The sequence below is a fragment of the Rhineura floridana genome, chromosome 5 (genome assembly GCF_030035675.1).
Source record: "Rhineura floridana isolate rRhiFlo1 chromosome 5, rRhiFlo1.hap2, whole genome shotgun sequence".
Classification (NCBI taxonomy): Eukaryota; Metazoa; Chordata; class Lepidosauria; order Squamata; family Rhineuridae; genus Rhineura; species Rhineura floridana.
Window position 1 is genome coordinate 134,372,753 of NC_084484.1, and position 19,709 is coordinate 134,392,461.

Below are 19,709 nucleotides of genomic sequence, written 5' to 3' on the forward strand. Positions count from 1 at the left end.
GACCTCATAAAGCAGCTGCTGTCTTGAAGGGATCTACAGGGTTGCTGTTGAAGAGCCCTTTGTTGGGCTCTGAGGCCACGGCACAGAAACTCTTCTTGACTGAGCAGGTCCGAGCCATCATTATTGGGATGTAAGGTCAGTCCACCTGCCCCTCCTAATAAGACTGTCCATAAGAGCATCAGACCTTAATTTACTTTTGGCCCAACTGGGCAAACCTCTATGAGCCTTGATATGGACTGGTTGGTTCAAGCTGGCCATATTTTGGGCAAGAGGTCTTTGCTGTTGCAGCAGAGCAGCACCCAGAAGCTAGACCATGGGTGCATGCCACCCATGTGTGAACTTGAGCATTAATTAAGAAACAAAACACATTAAAAACATGGTTTTACTGATTTTTCTCCATTTATGGGGATGAGAGTTTTAAAATATGTTTCCTTTACTCTGATTAATAGTGTGGGCAAATTGTTTAACCTGGAAACAGAAAGCAATAGGAAAGAATAACTGCTGGGAAATAAGAGACTCCTTCCTTGTTGAAACCAATCTCAGTATTAGGTTATGTTCTGTAGCATCTATATCTGATGATTTGTATCTCTGCTGCTTAGGAACCATTCTCCAGATGCTAAGTTAAATTTGTTAATTGTAAGAAAAGGCTATGCCACCCTGCTAAAAGAGAGAGGTTAAAATTAGGCAATTGTAAATTTGCCATTTGAAGATGAGATATGCAATAGGAGAACAAATAAAAGTAGTAGAATAAATAAATAATGGCAGACGATGGGAGGAAAAGGGAGTGAACTGTTTTTTAAAAAAGAAGGACTTGAGGAAGATACCGCAATCCTGAGGAATAACTCTTATTGATGGCTAGGGCAGAGCCGGATTATCCATTAGGCTTAGTAGGCTGAAGCCTAGGGGCCCGGAGCTCTTGGGGGCCCGTGCAAGAGCTTCCGAACTGCCTGTCATACCCCTGCTTCACTTACCTTTTTCTCCACTGTTTTTTGCGGTTTGCCATCAATCAAGATGGCAGCCGAGGTTTCCCTAAGGGGCTGAAGCCTCTGCCGCCATCTTGGTTGATGGCACGCATGTATCTTGGATGATGGCACGCAAAAAAAGCGGAAAGGTAGGTGAAGCAGGGGGATGGGATGGGACGGAATGGCGGGCGGCTCAGAAGCTCCTGTCCTGCGATCCCTCCTGTGGCTGTTTCCACGGATCTGCCTAAGAGGAGAAGGGGCCCCCAAACACCAATCAGCCTAGGGGCCCTCCTCAGCTTAATCCAGCCCTGGGCTAGGGTACTATCTAGAAATAGTGGCTGTGTTCACTTATCATGGGAAACCATAGTTAATGGTTTACTATGAATGTGAAGAAAACTTCTGCTGAGCTCCTCTCCTAAGTGCAAGTGGGAGCAACAAACCATGATCCAAGAACAAATCTTGGCTTCCGAATTGCAGTTTGTTTGGAGTGAAACAAACTAGAATCCCTAATTCAGGTGTAACACTATGCAATGGATCATGGTTTGTTGCTCCTGCTAGTGAAGGAGCAAAGTAGGAGTCAACTGTGAGTTCACAGTATATGGTTAACTATGGTTTGCAGTGAAGTGTGAACACAATCTCTGGTTGGGCTTGCTTTTGTTGTCCCAAGATTGCTCCTGTGTCCAATCCACTTCCTACTTCCTTCAAGGATGCAAATCGATGTACTTCCACACATCAACTGCATCAAGCACATAAACCATCTTTGCTCTATCACACTTTATTTATTTTAAAAAGTTAAAATTGCTATACCTCTGAAAACTGAAATAGTGCTGATTCCTCACTTTCTTTTGAATCTGCAGGGGTGTCCGGTTGCGATGGACTTGAGGAAATCTGGAGGAAAAATATTTTTAAAAAATAAGTATATGTACAGCACACGTCAACCAAATCTGTTTTTCATATTCCACTGAAAAGGTGGGAAAAACGCTTTTTGTACTTGTGGCTCTTCAGTACACAAAGCAGTATAAAAAAGTTACTTTCCTATTGGACTAATAAATGATAAACTGAAAAATACCAGCATAATTTTCACTAGAGAAACCTATGCTAGAATCAATACAACAAAATAAATCAAAGAAAGAAAAGCCACAACGGTAACATTAAATAAAGTATTGTATAATTTGCAGCTAAGCCAAAAACTATGATCCCTTATGTTGACAGAAGTAAATTAAGTGTCTCACCTGACATGCTAATTGCATACAGCACTAAAATGATCAGCACCATGCTGAATGAACGGTAAAAGTAATTACAATTTCCAGACTAAAATAAGCAATATTATTTTGAACTCACTTAGCTGGAAGTAACCCGGACAGATTTCAAAGGAACCTACTTACAAGAAGAGAATTTAAGATGGGAGTCATGATTCTAGTTTATTGTTTCAGCACTGAAAAGTTCAAGTGTGTTAGCTGGAAACTCCATCATATAAGAAGTGGTAATCCTTAACTGTCTGGTTAAAAAGGTCATTTGGAAGGTTATGACGTCCTAGATTGTTTTGAAGACAATAATGAGCATGATCCTGTTAAAATTAAGCAATTTAATTTTCCATTGATTTCAACAGGCAAGATGTTAAGAATACTTAACATTCAAATAGAAATTATAGTCTGGGGGTATTCCTGGATCCATCGTTGTCACAAGAGACCCAGGTAACCTCAATGGCTACGAGTGCCTTTTACCAGCTTCAGCTTGTAAGGCAGCTGCAGCCATTTCTGGACTGGGATAGCCTGCCTAATGTTGTTCATGCACTGGTAACCTCCAGGCTGGATTGCTGTAATGTGCTCTTTGTGGGGCTGCCCTTAAGGTTGGTCTGGAAGCTGCAGCTGGTGCAAAATGTTGCAGCGCAACCGCTCACTGGGGTAGGGTATTGCCAAGATGCCACCACGCTGCTGAGAGAATTGCACTGGCTGCCCATTAGCTACTGGGCCAAGTTCAAGGTTCTGGTTTTGGTGTACAAAGCCCTATACAACTTGGAACCAGGATACCTGAAAGATCATTTTACCCCTTATATACCCAGTCGATCACTGCGCTCTGCAGGTGAGGGCCTCCTGCAGATACCATCTTATCAGGAGGTCCGTTCCGCACAACATAGGAAGTAGACCTTTAGTGTGGCAGCACCTACCCTGTGGAATTCCCTCCCCTTAAATATTACACAGGCACCACCTGTTATCTTTTTGGCATCTACTGAAGACCTTCTTTCAACAAGCCTTTTAAATAGTGATCTTACCCGAGTCTGTGTCTGTGTTGGAATTGCTTTTTAAGATGTCTTTAAAAGGTGTTTTTAAAGATGTTTTGTTTTAATATGTATTTAAAGATGTTTTAATATATTTTAACGTCTGTTTTTAAGATATTTTTGAGTGTTTTTAGTGTGTGTTTGCCACCTCCTTCTGGGGGGAAGGGTGGGATATAAATGTAATAAATGAATAATAAATTAATGAGGCTTAAAATTATATAATTAGCTCAGCCACTGAAAATAAATAGTTTTAAAAGTGCTCAATCTTGGCTGGATCATGCCAGCTATTGACACTTTCTTGGTTTACTGATATCAGATGAGAAAAAGTATATCAGAAATCACTACATTTAGTTTCAATAATATTTGGAGATTAAAAAAATTGGGTACTCCCTACGTTAGTGTTTGTATTCACCTGTTAGGTTCCATCTTAATTTCTTACTGAACATTTATGGGAAAAAGCTACATAACTGTGAATACTGTATTAGTTATTACATCTGTTCATCAAGTTCTCTCCAAGAAGGATGTAAGAGGTGTTCTCACTGACTTCAATGATATTCTTCTCCCCTGGGTATCTGCAAATGCCTGAGAATATTTCAGATGTATTATTTATTAGTTAAATTTATATTTTGGCCTTCCTCCCTGAAGGGTGTCCATAGTAGTTATCTACATAAAATAAAACAATATCCAGTTTACAGTAATTAAGATGAGAGTCATAAAACTCCTTTGCCTAACACTTCCAAAGACCTGGCAAAATAAAAAGTTTACAAATTCCTCCTGAACGTGGACAGGGAAAGGAACTGCCTGATCTCTATCAGGAGGGAGTTGTAAAGATGGGGTGCCGTCATGAAGAAACCCCTCTTGTGAGTCCCCACCCTCCTTGCCATCCACAGAGGTGGTACTGTGAGAAAGGTCACTGCCCCCAATTGTAAACTACGGGCTGGGGCATATGGAGAAAGGTGCTTCTTTAAGTACTTGGGTCCTAAGTTATAAGATCCATTTTGTTTGGCCTTGTTTTGTGTGTGGTCACCTTTGCAGTACAAATAAGTCTACAAAAAATACTGGCAATTACATTTTAGCAGCCTGACAGTCCTTGTATATAGTCATTTGTGGAGACAAATGGGGCTTAAAATTACATACTTAACTCAGTCATTGAAAATAAATAGTGTTTTAAAAGTGCTTAACCTTGGATCATGCCCGGCTATTGACACCTGAAAACAAACAACACCTACCTACCTACAACTTTTTTTTTTCAATTTGTAAAAGCTTTCCTATCTGGTCACACGGAGTGTATTTACTTACCACTGGTGACCAGGAGAATAGTTATTTGCAAGCCTATTGGTAGCTAAAGTATAATTTTTAATAAACAAATTTTAAAATGTTACTGAACCTAGGGCACTTGTAGTAAGGCAGACCAAACCAAGAAACTGTCATATGTAGTACAATCCTATGCATGCTTACTAAGTATGCATTATATTCAGTGAAGTTAATCCCTAGTAAGTGTGTTTAGATTGCAGCCTTGGGTTTATAGGTTTGCAGTTGAGTTCAACATTTTAATAGGAATCCTTCTGCAATATTTGATTAGTTCACACAATGAATTCTTTCTCTGGGTATACACTCTCATGAACAGATGTAATCCGTACAATTGAAAAAGGTTGTCCATGACTGAGATCCACTTAAAACAATGGAGTGGGGTTTGCAACTAATTCAAGTTCCATTGAGTTCAATGGGACTTACTAATGTTTGTTGGATTTTCCCTGCAGCAAGTCCTGTGACCACAGTAGCTGGACAAAGTGCTGCTGCAATCATGAGCACTGAATGCCTGGTTCACACAGTGCCTGCACCCATAAGCATGTATCTGGGGATGCTAAGGATTGCCCAGATAGACAAAATATAGATTCTGTAACCTGGCCATTGGTGTGATTAGGAATTGACAATACAGGATTTCACAACAAAGTAAGAGTGTGATCTGTTGATCTAATATAGTGCCTTGCAAAAGTACTCAGACCCCTGACCAATGCTCTCATATTATTGAATTACAAATGGTACTTTGTAATTTCGTTCTGTATGATATTTTATTTTGAAACACTGAAACTCAAAATCCATTATTGTAAGGTGACACTGGTTTTATGTTGGGAAATGTTTGCAAGAAACATAAAAAACTGAAACATGTTGCCTGTACAGTAGGGCCCCGCTTTTCGGGTAACTGTGTCCTCGATAGGGCAATTTCCTTCATCTGTGTAAACTGGGAGCTTCCACAGCGCAGGGGTTGCATACTTATGCAAGCAACATGTTTCAGTTTTTTATGTTTCTTACAAACATTTCCCAACATAAAACCAGTGACACCTTACAATAATGGATTTTGAGTTTCAGTGTTTCAAAATAAAATATCATACAGAATGAAATTACAATGTACCATTTGTAATTCAGTAATATGACAGCATTGGTCAGGGGTCATTACTTTATTTATTTATTATTTATTTATTTTACTTTTGCAAAGCACTGTATGTTAATGGATGGTCCTGACCTTGAGATAGCACTGAAGGGTGTTTCCACACTTTAACCTCAACTCTTACCTGATCAAACATGTCGGGATCTGATGCCTGAGCAGGACTTCCATTATGGAATCTAATTAATGAAATGTTTCTTTAGCTAGTACTTTTTTTGCTTCAGGATTGTATCTATTATATATGAAAGAAACTTTTCTTCTGCTCAAGACAGCCTAATACAATGTATGTATTTTTAATTGACTAACTATATTTACATAATGTACCTAGTAAGTTGCAGTAGAAAATTTATATGTGACTACTATTTAAGTGGATGAACAACCAGCCAAAGCATTTGGAACTTATCTGAAAGCTTTTAATGATTTTTTTTTAAAAAACAGGTATTATAAGAAGTTCACCTCAGCAAATTGAAACAATGGTGACTTTAGACATCCTTCAGTAGAACTGGATGCATTGGAATGGCATGTACTTGAAGAAACCTGAAACAAAGATTATGGGAAAGAAAACTTAGGGACTACATTCTGCATCGTGTGTCAATTAGAAGGGGCCTGCCTGTGGGTCGTAGGCTTTTACCGCTAACCGGAGTGTGCATATATTATTATTTCTAAAGCACTTTCAATCAGATTGCTATAGAACAGATAAAAGTAATGACAAACCCTGCCTGGAGGCTTACAATATATCAGACAAAAATAAAAAAAGTTGGAGAAGTGTGGAAGTGGTCACAAGAAGGGATACTAGGAAGGATTAATGAACAAGGAAAAGCCCTGGAGCAGAGACTGGTCTTTAGAAGTTGTTTAAGAGCCAACATTGGCAGAGCTGATTGAATATCCATATGTAGCTCACTCCAGTAGGCAGTGCATTCCAGAGTTGTAGAATAACAACAGATAAAAGATAACAATGAGAACAGTTAATTGTTTTTTAAAAAATGTGTTTTTAAATTTGTATATTTGTTTTTAATGTTTTTAATTGCTGTAAACTTCCCAGAGAGCTTCGGCTATGGGATGGTATATAAATGTAATAAACAAACAAACAAAAACAAATAAACAAATAAATGGTTGTTTTTTGTTTGATGAGAAGTATGTAAAGAACAAAGGGAGTATAGAGAAAGAAAAGAACTGAAAGTAGGAAGAAGAAAGTGGACAAAAGCCTTTATAAGCCAAGTGAAGTTTAAATTGAATTTGTTAGGGAAACAAAACCCAGCTTAAGGAAAAGAGAAGGGATGGAAAAATATGTGTAAGATAAGGAACATGGAAAGCCAATACCTGCAGAATTTAAAATAGAGATAAGAAATAGGAAGGCCAGATCAAAGGGCATTAGATGCTCCCCACTATGCAGGAAGATGCATATGCAAAGATGTAGCCATGTGCCTTTTTACTAACAGTGCCAGTACGAAGCAGCCACTGTTGTGTTATGCCGAAAAATGAAAAGCACTATAGCCTATGAAGTCAGTCCAAAATACACATACAAGATCACCTTCTATTTATTCATTCTTTCATAAAGTGGAGAATTGGGTTGTGATCCAAGTTAACTACAGAAAAATGGCCTATAAAATCATGTGAAGGAATCTGTACCAAGAGTACAAGGTATAGTTGGCACTTAACAAAAGTGGAAATGCCAACATTGATTCTCCATTTCACTTTCCTGGCTAAGACACTATATAACACCTTCTCGACCACTCACAAAATTTGCTACATGACGCAATAAAAGATTCCTAAAAATTCAGCGTAGTTAACAACTGTTAATACCCAATTTTTGATTTAACATCTGTTTAGTATATGAATATCATTGGTACAATCAGATTAAGCCTCAATAAATATGTCAAATAAAACAGAATACTTAATTCTTCCCAATGTATTATTAACTGCATCTGATGACAATATGCAAGGACACCTATCCACAGGTGCTGCAGAAATATGGAAACCATAAGGGGTTATAGATAGGTATTGTGACTCTTGCATTAAGTAATACTCATTTTCTTCACTTCCTATATGTAATGTCTTTGGAACTCCTGTAGTGGGTGCATGGGATGTTTTTCTGGGTGATATTAAACATTTTTTAAAAAAAAATGCAAATGAAAGACAGAAAAGATGCCCTTCTTTCTGCTATTAATACTCAATACATACTGCCTCTTTAATGTCTGCCTGATCATTCTTTGATGGAAACTATAAAGAGGTTACACTGCATGCTTCAGTACAATCACTTGTGAGCCAAGAGGCTGCCCAGAATGTTTTGGGAAGGATTTGTGAAGTTGCTATGAATACTTATTTATTTATTTGTTGCATTTGTATACCACCCCATAGCTGAAGCTCTCTGGGCGGTTTACAACAATTAAAAACATTAAAAACAAATATACAAATTTAAAAACACATTTTAAAAAAGCAATTTAAAAACACATGCTAAAATGCCTGGGAGAAGAGGAAAGTCTTGACTTTTCATAAGAAATTTGTCAGAATGACTGGAAGACTTAGCAGGCTTGCAAAAGAGGGGTTACGATGTTGTACAAGCACAATGTTAGCACTACAGCACAAGCATTATGCTGGCATTTTAGGTATATAAGCCGCCACAAATGCCCTCCACCACATGTATGACTGGCTTATGTTCCCATCATTCTAGTGCCAGGTTAAAATATATTTATCTTCCCAGGCATTTTAAACTGCTGACTGGCTAGCCAATTCTGTTGTTTTTAGCTGTCTTTGTTTTAAATGGCATATTTCACTGCTTTATGTGTATTTTATTATTATTATTATTATTATTATTATCCTCCTCCTCTATGATGCACACCTTAATGTCGTGAGAGAATTTGAAAATTTTGAAGAAGCTGAGAGCATGCCATCAGGAGTCTAGATCAAGAGACTAGACTCCTAGCAAGGGCACCCAAGGCAGAATGGTCAAAGCTGAGACACCAGACTAAGAGGCATCCAAACTCAGAGGAAGGCAATGGTAAACCATCGCTGAATACCTCTTACGATGAAAACCCTATGAACAGAGTATCCAAAATGCAGTACGAGATAGTGCTGGAAGATGGTATCCCCAGGTCAGATGGCACTCATTAAGCTACTGGGGAAGAACAAAGGACAAGTACGAGTAGAGCTGTGACTAATGACACAGCTGGGTCAAAGCCGAATGGAAGCCTAGAAGCTGATGCACACAGATGTGAAAGGAGAGTCCGGAGTTGTACGACGTACACAATAGGAACATGGAAAGGGAGAAGCAGGGAACGTTAGAAATTGTCAAGAAAGAAATGGAAAGCATCAACATTACAATACTTGGCATGAGTGAATTAAAATAAACGGGAATGGGACATTCTCAATTAGACAACTACAAAATATTTTATGCAGGAAATGAGAAATTAAGAAGAAACAGGGTTGCTTTAATAGTGAGAAGTGATAAAGCAAAAGCAATCAGAAACTATAACAAAAGGTCTGAGTGAGTGGTGTCAATCAGATTAAATGGGAAGCCTATTAATATAACCATCATCCAAGTCTACACTCCAACAGCAAACACAAAAGAAGAGGAAATGGAGTCATTTTACGCAGAAGTACAGGAAGAAATTGATCCCACACAAAACAATATGTGCTGATAATCATGGGAGACTGGAATGCAAAAGTAGGGAACAGAGAAGAACAGAAATTGTGGGGAAATGGGGCTTAGGAGACAGAAATGAAGTAGTGAGAAAGACATATTGAATTCTGTGAAGCCAATAGTTTGTTTCTTACAAACACATTTTTTTGAGCAACCAAAAAGACAACTATACACGTGAAAATCACCAAATGGTCAATATAGGAATCAACTCGATTATATAATTGGTAACAGTAGATGGAGAAGTCCCATACTTTCTGCAAAAACAAGACCAGGTGCAGACTGTGATACAGATCATGAACCGGTCATATTGAAAATCATATTAAAGCTAAAAAAGAAGAACAAAGCAATCATAATTACAAAATACAAATAACATCCCAGAAGAATATAAAGATCAAATAAGGAACAGATTTGAGGCTTTACACTTAGTTGACAGAGAACCAGAAGAACTACGGAGTGAAGTCAGAGACATTATCAGGGAAGAATGCAAAACGACAATACCTCTAGTTAAAAAGAGAGAAAGACCTCAATGGATGACTGACAAAACTCTTAAAATGGTTAAAGATAGAAGAAAAGCAAAAGCAAAAAGAGACAGAAACACGATCAGAACCTTACATGCAATAATACAGCAACTAGTAAGTAGGGACAAAGAGAACTATTATAATACTTATTGTATAGAAATAGAAGAGGACAACAATAAAGATAGCGCAAGATCCCTATTCCAAAAGATTTGAGATATTAAAGGGAAATTTAAACCACGAGTAGGGATGTTGAATAATCAACAGGGGAACACACTGACTGACCAAGATGAAATAAAAGGAAGATGGAAGCACCACACTGAAGAACTATACAAAAGAGATGCAAGGATGACAGATTCATTCATGGAGGAACCGTATGATGAAGAACCAGAAATTTTAGAATGTGAGGTGAAAGCTGCTCTTAAATTACTTGGAAGAAACAAATCACCAGGAATAGATGGCATACCAACAGAGTTGCTACAAGTTACTGAGACTGAATCTGTCCAAATTTTGACAAAAATATGTCAACAAATATGGAAAACTAAACAATGGCCCACAGACTGGAAGTGTTCAATACATATCCCAATTCCAAAAAAAGGGGATCCCAGGGAATGCAGTTATTATCGAACTATTCCCTTAATATCCCATGCAAGTGAAGTAATGCTCAAGATTCTACAACAAAGGCTCTTACCATACATGGAGCGAGAAATGCCAGACATCCAAGCTGGATTTAGAAAAGGAAAAAGGTACCAGAGATCATATCGTAAATATACGTTAGATAATGGAATGGAGCAGGGAATTTCAGAAGAAAATCACCCTGTGCTTTAGAGATTACAGCAAAGCCTTTCATTGTGTAGATCATGAAAAACTATGGAATGCTTTAAAAGAAATGGGGGGTTCCACAGCATGATTGTCCTGATGCGCAACCTATACTCTGGACAAGAGGCTACTGTGAGGACAGAATATGGAGAAACTGATTGGTTTCCCATCAGAAAGGGTGTGAGACAGGTGCATTTTATCACCTTATTTGTTTAATCTATATGTAGAACATATCATGTGGATCAAGATGAAGGAGGTGTGAAAACTGGAGGGAGAAATATCGATAAATAATTTAAGATATGCAGATGATTCCATACTACTAGCAGAAACCAGTAATGATTTTATTATTTATTTATTTATTTATTACATTTATGCCCTGCCTTTCTTTTTCATGAAACCTAAGGCGGCTTACATATGGTTCCCAGGCAGTCTCCCACCCAGGCACCGACCAGACCTGAGCTGTCCTGATGTGTCTTCAGACCATAGCCTGGGACATGGATTTGAAATGAATGCTGATGAAAGTTCAAGAGAAAGCACAAAAGCAGGACTACAGCTGAACTTCAAAAAGACTAAAGTAATGATAACAGAAGATTTATGCAACTTTACAGTTGACAATGAGGACCCTGAACTTCTCAAGGATTATCAATACCTTGGCACAGTCATTAACCAATATGCAGACAATAGTCAAGAAATCAGAAGAAGGCTAGGACTGGAGAGGGCAGCTATGAGAGAACTAGAAAAGGTCCTCAAATGCAAAGATGTATCACTCAACACTGATGTCAGGATCATTCAGACCACGGTATTCCCAATATCTATGTATGGATGTGAAAGTCGGACAGTGAAAAAAGTGGGTAAGAATCAACTTATTTGAAATGTGGTGTTGGAGGAGAGCATTGCAGATACCATGGACTGCGAAAAAGACAAATAACTGGGTGTTAGAACAAATTAAACTAGAACTATCACTAGAAGCTAAAATAATGAAACTGAGGTTATCATACTTTGGACACATCATGAGAAGTCCTGATTCACTAGAAAAGAATAATGCTGGGAAAAACAAAAGGGAGTAGAAAAAGAGGAAGACCAAACAAGAGATGCATTGATTCCATAAAGGAAGCCACAGACCTGAACTTACAAGATCTGAACAGTGTGTTTTCTAACAGATGCTATTGGAGGTTGCTGATTCCTAAGGTCACCATAAGTCATAATCGACTTGAAGGCACATAAGAACAACAACATTTTATTATGTATGTTCTATACACTGCCCTGATATTTGCATAGGTGAAGGGCAGACTATAAATAATACAAATAAAATGCTTATGGTTAAATCTTAGGTTTGCAAATTCTCCACCTGCTCCCACACATCAGCAAGTTATTTACATAAATTTCATCTGATGAAGTAAGCTCTAGTCCATGAAAGATTGTTCAAGCATAAGGTGCCACAGGACTCTTTACTGCTTTTATATACACTACAATACTCCCTTGCCGCTACAAAAACAACTTTCACTTCTTACAGAAATGTCTGTGCTAAAAGCAGCCAGCTTTAACATATTTTCTGATTATTTCACATAGTGAAGACCTAGGTCACAGTCTTATGATGATCGTTGCAAAGCAATGTAAACAGGCAGATAAATAGTTGAAAATGAGCTGCTGTAGTATGGTGGTTAAGTTCATGAGCTGTGAGACCAAAGCCCTGATTTTGAGCTCAACTCAGCCATAAATTCACTGAGTTGCAATTTCTCAGTTTCCATTTGTAATAAGGAGATAATAATATAGCTCAATAGGGATGCTGTAAATATTACTGAGATAATGTATTTCAAATTATTTGTTGCAATGGTATTTTTAATTTTTGTGTAACCACTGGCGTTTAACTTGCCTGTATTTATTAGAAATCTGGGATCAAATAGCATATAAAAATATTAAGTGCTTTCAACATTTAAGAAAAATGCTAAACAAATACTCTGACATTATTCTAAATATTCTAAGTTATTCAGTTCTAAATTGCTGAAGGACAAATCTGTATCAGGCACTGTACAAAATAAGTAATTTTGCTTTGAAGGCTGAAGTTTTGTGTTCTGAGAACTGCTAACATTTCACAAACAGCTTAATCCAAGATGCCTCCTCTTGATTAGTTATTCTTTAACAGAAACTCTTTAAATGGTTTGATTCCGTTCTCCTTGAAATCACCAAAATGTTTCATGTCACATAACTGACACAAAAGATCAGGCTCTCTAGCTATTGGTTGGCAGAATTGTGTCATCACCCCAAATACAGTTGTCAATATAAGTTACATTACTATGCATATCTGCCAAACATTCCTTCCATTAATGAAAGGATTGTGTAGGAAAGATAGCTGGTTACCTCTTGTGCAGTCAAAGCATGTTCTCCTGCTAACAGTAGCATACTGAGGCCTCCCATCTGTGTAGGATCTATTGGAAAAGAATGTATTAAGCAAATTGTTTATTTTGAAGTGGGCTTGGACAGGACTTAAAAAAGGGTGCTTCAAAGGAAAAAGTATCTAGAGGTAAATAGCATATATCTAAAAACATAATGTAATGGAAAGGAAAACTGGACAATATCATAAGAATGATAAGCTATTCATAAAGTTAGTCTTGTGCTGGTAAAAACTATTTGCAAGAAACTTGAGCCCCCTTCAGGAATTCTCCTCCATGCAACTGCAATCATGAGATACAAGAGCATAGGGTCACACCCATAGTCTCTGTCCCCCACGTTGGCTGGGAAGATTTGAAGAGGAGATGCTGTGCTACGCATTTAGGCTTCCCAATTTGGAACCCCATGTGATCAGGGTCCCAAATCATGGAGTAGGGAGAGCCTACACGTGTAAGGCAGGCCCCCATCTCAGATATTTTCATTCAATGTGGAGGAGGGGAGATGGTGTGGTGCGCAGCTCCACTCTCTTCCTCTGTGAAATTAGGATAGAATACCCACACACACACACACCCCTGGAAATGCACTATGCTTTCAAATGGGTTCTAATTTGTATTTGGTTGGACTCGTCACAAATCCTTCCCCTCTTGAGATCTATTTGATATATACACTTTACTCGTAAATTAGGATTATTAACAGTGAAGTGAAGCAAAAACCGATTTGTGGCTAGTACCGCTACTTTGGCTACTACTAAAGTTAAAAATATTTCAATGTTTGGAAATTATTTCATTAAAGACGTAGGAAAATTTTTCATCCCATGGTACCAAGTGGAACACTTCGCTTGAAATAAATAGCCTTAAATAATAAGAGTAGTAGAAGTATAATCTCTCTCTGATCATGCAGGAAAAATGGGATATGGGCAGTATTCTGTACATGAACACATGGGGTTGGATCCATCAGAGTAAATTAGCTTGCACTGAAATCATGGAACTTAAGTAATGACTAATTTAGGCTGCAATCCAATACATGTTTATTCTGAAGTAAGCGCCATTGGATTCAATGGGACATACTCCCAGGTTGGTGTGTATTGGAATGCAGCCTTAGTCTTTATCTGTCCCATGGTCATGATGGCACTCGCAATAGAGGCCATGTATTTTGTACTGTGTGGCTTTCTAGCAAAGAAAATGAGGTGTTTCCACTGGTAAATTGTATTGACTACATATAGTATATTAAATATACAGTGTTGTATTCAATGTAGCTGACAACTGTTCAGTGCAGGGATTTCTCCTTAATAATAATAATAATAATAATAATTTAATTTGTGGGTCGCCTATCTGGCCAATGGCCACTCTAGGCGACGTACAATTTAACAACAATACATTACATCATAATAAAATATATCATAAAATACAATATAACAATAAAACAATAAAACAGTTCCAGTACAGAGTAGTAGACTATTGGTCGTAAAAATTTAACCCTCCCCGTAAGTCCCAAAGGCCTGTCTGAAGAGCCAGGTCTTCAAAGCTTGGCGGAATACATTCAGGGAAGGGGCATGTCGAAGGTCATACGGGAGGGAGTTCCAGAGAGTGGGGGCCGCCACTGAAAATGCCCTCTCTTGTCCCCGCCAACCTAGCTGTTTTAGTTGGCGGGATTGAGAGAAGGTCCTGTGTGGCTGATCTTGTTGGGCAGCATGGTTGGTGGCGCTGGAGGCGCTCCATCAGATAAACTGGGCCGAGACCGTATAGGGATTTAAAGGTTAATACCAACACCTTGAATTGGGCCCGGAAAATAACTGGAAGCCACTGTAGGTCGAACAACACTGGGGTGATGTGTTCCCGGCGGCGACAGTTTGTAAGTAGTCGAGCTGCAGCATTTTGTATAAGTTGTAATTTCCGGACCGTTTTCAAGGGTAACCCCACGTAGAGCGCATTACAGTAATCCAACCGAGAGGTGACCAGGACATGTACCACCAGTGGGAGCAGATGAGCAGGAAGGTAGGGCTGCAGTCTACGAATGAGGTGTAATTGATACCAAGCTGCCCAGCTCACTGCCGAAATCTGAGCCTCCATGGACAGCTTGGAATCAAGAACAACCCCAAGGCTGCGGACCTGGTCCTTCAGGGGCAATTTCACCCCGTCGAACACCAGGTCAACATCTCCTAGCCTTCCCTTGTCTCCCACGAGTAGCACCTCAGTCTTATCAGGATTCAACTTCAGCCTGTTCCTTCCCATCCATCCACTCACGGATTCCAGGCACTTGGACATGGTCTCCACAGCAGACTCTGGTGAAGATTTAAACGAGAGATAGAGCTGAGTGTCATCCGCATATTGGTGACACTGCAGCCCAAATCTCCTGATGATTGTCCCCAGCAGCTTCATATAGATATTAAATAGCATGGGAGAGAGGATAGAGCCCTGTGGCACACCACAATTGAGAGGCCAAGGGTCCTTACATGATGGAATGATCTCCCCCTCTCCTCCCCTCATAAATCTTTTCTGCATTTCCAGAGCTGATTTGGGGATGGTGAAAGACATGCGGGGCAGGGGAAGAGAGGGGGGAAACCCACGGCACTAGTGCTAACTAGCTGTAGTGCAAAAAAGTAGTTGACTACCAGCCATGAAAGACGAATGTTACAAAATGGTAACATAGCAAGCCAATTAGCTTCAGGATTCCCATAACCCTGCAGCACCCAATTACAAAATGATTCTGGGAATCAATCCATTTTCTAATATATAGGCATTATAAAATCAGTGTGTTTTCCCATTTATTCCAATGAAATACTGTGTAACCTTGCCAATCTAAAAAAAGCTCCAATTTCCGGGCCTGATTCAGACACTTACTGCAGATCAAGAACTCACCTGCCATTGCAAAGTTCAGTTGAGGCATTTCTTCTGTCTTCACTAACTTTTTGGGACTTGGCAAATCTTTTGTAGGTTCTGATGGGAAAGCCCACAGCTTTTTCCGGTTAGTAACAGTGGATGACTGGTTTTTCACAGGTTTGTTTGTAGGTGGGCACCACTTGTAGCCAGGATTTGCTTTCATAAATGCCTCCTTGTACTACAGAGAGGAAAGGTAATTTGCATTAAGGGATGGCATACTGTTTTGTATGAAACCAAGGAAACGGTTCTCTTCAAGGATGTTAAAATGAGTGTTGTCTCTTTACTAAAGCCCACCATCTTCAATAAACTTGAGTTTCAATGTTTCAAAATAAAATATCATATAGAACGAAATTACAATGTACCATTTATAATTCAGTAATATGAGAGTACTGCCCAGGGATCTGATTACTTTTGCAAGGCACTATACATTAAATAAATATGGTAAGGAGAAGCCCTTTCCACATTGCTTATGTTCGTCATAAGAAAAGCTATAAAACTTGTATTCTAAAATATGGGTTTAAGGACTACCTGAGATGGTTGAGATACTCCATAAAAACATTTTCCCAAGCATCAGCAGCTCAACCTTTCCCTCTTAACCTCCTGTACTACATATCAACAGGTAAAAGTGAATGTTAATGTCATAATAAATAAGTGAAATGTGGTCAAAAAGGTTTTGACAGGGTACCTTATCAAAGACTCCTGAGTAAGCTTAGCGGTCATGGAATAAGAGAATAAATCGTCTTGTGGATCAGGAATTGCTAAAGTAACAGGAAGCAGAGACTAGGAATAAATGGACAGTTCTCCCAATGGAGGGATACAGAAAATGGATTCCCCCAATAATTGGTATTGAGACCTGTGCTTTTTAATTTGTGCATAAATCATCCAGAGTTAGGGGTGAGCAGTGAGATGGCCAAGTTTGCTGATACTAAATTGTTCAGGGTTGTTAAAACAAAAAGATTGTGAAGAGCTCCAAAATGACCTCTCCAAACTGAGTGAATGGAGAGTAGAATGGCAAATGTAATTTAATGTATGCAAGTGTACAGTGATGCATATTGGGGCAGAAAATCTTAATTTCACATATACGTTCATGGGGTCTGAGCTGGCAGTGACTGACTAGGAATGAGACCATGGGGTTGCAGTGGATAGCTCAGTGAATATGTTAACCCAATGTGCAGTAGCTGTGAGAGACGAATTTTATTCTAGGGATCATTAGGAAAGGCATTGAAAATAAAACTGCCGATATCATAATGCCGTTATATAAATCTATGATGTGGCTGCATTTGGAATACTGTGTACAGTTCTGGTTGCCTCACCTCAACAAAGGATATTGTAAAGTTAGCCAAGGTTCAGAAAAGGGCAACCAAAATGATCAAGAGGATGGAGCAACTCCTCTATGAGGAAAGGTTGCATTATTTGGGGCTTTTTAGTTTAGAGAAAAGGTGAGTCAGAAGGTGAGTCAGAGGTGACATGACAGAAGTGTGTAAAATTTTCCATGGCATGTAGAAAGTGGATACAGAAAAGCTTTTCTCCCTCTCTCATAACACTAGAAGCTGTGGACATCCAATGAAGCTGAATGTTGGAAGATTCAGGTCAGACAAAAGAAAGGTTTCTTCACACAACACATAGTTAAATTATGAAATTCATTCCCAAAAGAGGCAGTGATGGTGAACAACTTGGATGGATTTAAAAGAGGATTAGACAAATTCATGGAGGAAAAGGCTGTCACTGGCTATGATGACTAGCCATGATGACTATGCATGGCCTTTATAGGGGGAGGCAGTATGCTTCCAAATACCACTTGCTGGAAACCGCAGGAGGGGACAGTGCTCTTGTGCTCAGGTCCTGCTTCTGGTTGGCCACCATGAAAACTAGATGTTGGACTAGATGAGCCATTGGCCTGATCCAGGAGGCTCTTATGTTCTTGATTTCCCTCTATGTTAAGCCTAACAACAACAACGTTGTGCTAGGTGGTCACAAAGATAGCCTCTTGAATTTGTCATATGTCTAATTGGAAGTAGAAGCAATGAAGCCCTGTCAAATGTATTTTGGGGAGAAGTACAACTTAGTCTTTGTACCCTTTTATGTTTCAACCTAGCAGTCGGCTAATAACGTTGAAATGATCAGGATTCCCTAATGATACTTAAAGGTTACAAATATTTATAATCTCTGAATGATTTCATCTGTAATACAGTAGGGCCCCACTCATACGGCAGGTTAGGTTCCAGACCCCCGCCGAAAAGCAAAAGCCGCCAAAAAATGGATCAACTGTAGCACGGGAATCTGGAACCTAACCTGATCACGCCGGAGAAGATCAGCTGTAGATCTTCTCCTCTGGCAGAATCAGCTGTAGCGCAGGGGTCTGATCATCCCGGAGGAGAAGATCAGCTGTGGCACGCTACAGCTGATCTTCCCTCCTCTGGTGGGATCAGCTGGAGCACGAGGGTCTGATCGCGCAGGAAGAGGAGAAGATCAGCTGTAGTGTGCACAGCTGATCTTCCCCTCCTCTGGCGAAATCAGCTGGAGTGCGGGAGTCTGATCATGCCGGAAGAGAAGATCGATCTTCCCCTCCTCTGGTGAGATCAGCTGGAACATGGGGAGCTCCAGCCCCCACGCTAGCTGATCACCCCGCTGGCACCGTATTAGTGGAACGCCGAGAAGCGGGCCCCTACTGTACCTTGGTTAACAAAGTAGATGTTACTGGACACCACTTCTTTAACAGAAACTTTGGTACCAAAGGTAGGAATAACATGGAAAGAATAGGAATAGGTTCCTACACCTGCTCATAGACGGTGGAGGCAGCTTCAACAGGGGCTTTAAAGGGCATCTCACTTGGCACCCACCCCTTCCCCTCCTTTGAATTGTACTGGCCTGGGAGAAAGCAAGAGATCTCTGTAATGCAAAGCAAAGGCACAGGTTTATCAGGTTATTAATTGCAAAACAAAGACACAGACTGTTTAGTTTCACCTTAAAGCAAAGGCACAGGCCTGAAAGTTTATCTATAGAAAAGCAAAGCTGGTCTGTTTCACCTCAAAAACAGCCTTCCTTAAAAGGAAATTCCTTCCTGGAGGGTTCTTTAACTGAGGTATTACTGTAAAAATTGTGACTGCAGTATAAATAGAACTGGTAGTGGACTAGGCTTGCAAAGGTTGGGCTTGCTCAAAGATTTCTTTGTTCATAGCCATGTTGAACTTAAGGGTAACTCGTGGGTCACATTGTACAGCCACTGCTCCAAGCTATGCACCATGTGTTCATAACACTACAATTGAAAAAACTGCCACCAAAAAGAAAATGCTCTCTTTCCTATATGTATTTTCATCAACACTTTCACCAAGAAAAAGGACCCAGTGGCAAGATTTTGTTCCTAATTACTGCTATTGCACTGCTAAACTACAGAAAGACTAAAAATTATATGCTTAATTGCATGTCTCATACACATTCTTGGAATAAATGTTACCGAGCTGAACACACTTGGCTATATTGTTTCTTTTCAATAGAGAATGTGAGACTTGCTTTCAGAAGCGGGAGTAGGGGGGAATCATATAACTGTAGGCATAGTAGTTCTCAACACACTATTGGTAGCAATTTCTAATTGTCACTTTTCACAGGAGTGTTATGCAGTTGTTGTTTTTCTTCTCCCTGAACAAAGGTTCAAGGGGAAGTTAAAACTCCCAAAGGAACATAAATAATAGCCCCTAATTTCATCACTGCAAGAATCAAAACAAAATTATTTTGATTATTCTGAATCAATAATGAAAGACATCTAAAGATGATATCCACTATGT

The 19,709-nt window shown here is 39.3% G+C and overlaps 1 protein-coding gene across 16 annotated transcripts in view; it reads right to left on the bottom strand.

Annotated features, from left to right (window-relative positions):
• The window catches only part of BBX (BBX high mobility group box domain containing), a 215,088-nt gene that overhangs the window by 44,386 nt on the left and 150,993 nt on the right, over positions 1-19,709 (bottom strand). For 14 of the 16 annotated variants that reach the window (XM_061628132.1, XM_061628125.1, XM_061628127.1 and 11 more), the window contains 4 exons: positions 15,907-16,105; positions 13,019-13,086; positions 6,143-6,223; positions 1,770-1,850 (listed from right to left, as the gene is read on the bottom strand). In XM_061628132.1, the coding sequence (XP_061484116.1) occupies positions 1,770-1,850; positions 6,143-6,223; positions 13,019-13,086; positions 15,907-16,105 (429 nt within the window). The remainder of the gene's footprint in view (positions 1-1,769; positions 1,851-6,142; positions 6,224-13,018; positions 13,087-15,906; positions 16,106-19,709) is intronic. The other 2 variants (XM_061628136.1, XM_061628123.1) reach the window with 1 other exon arrangement.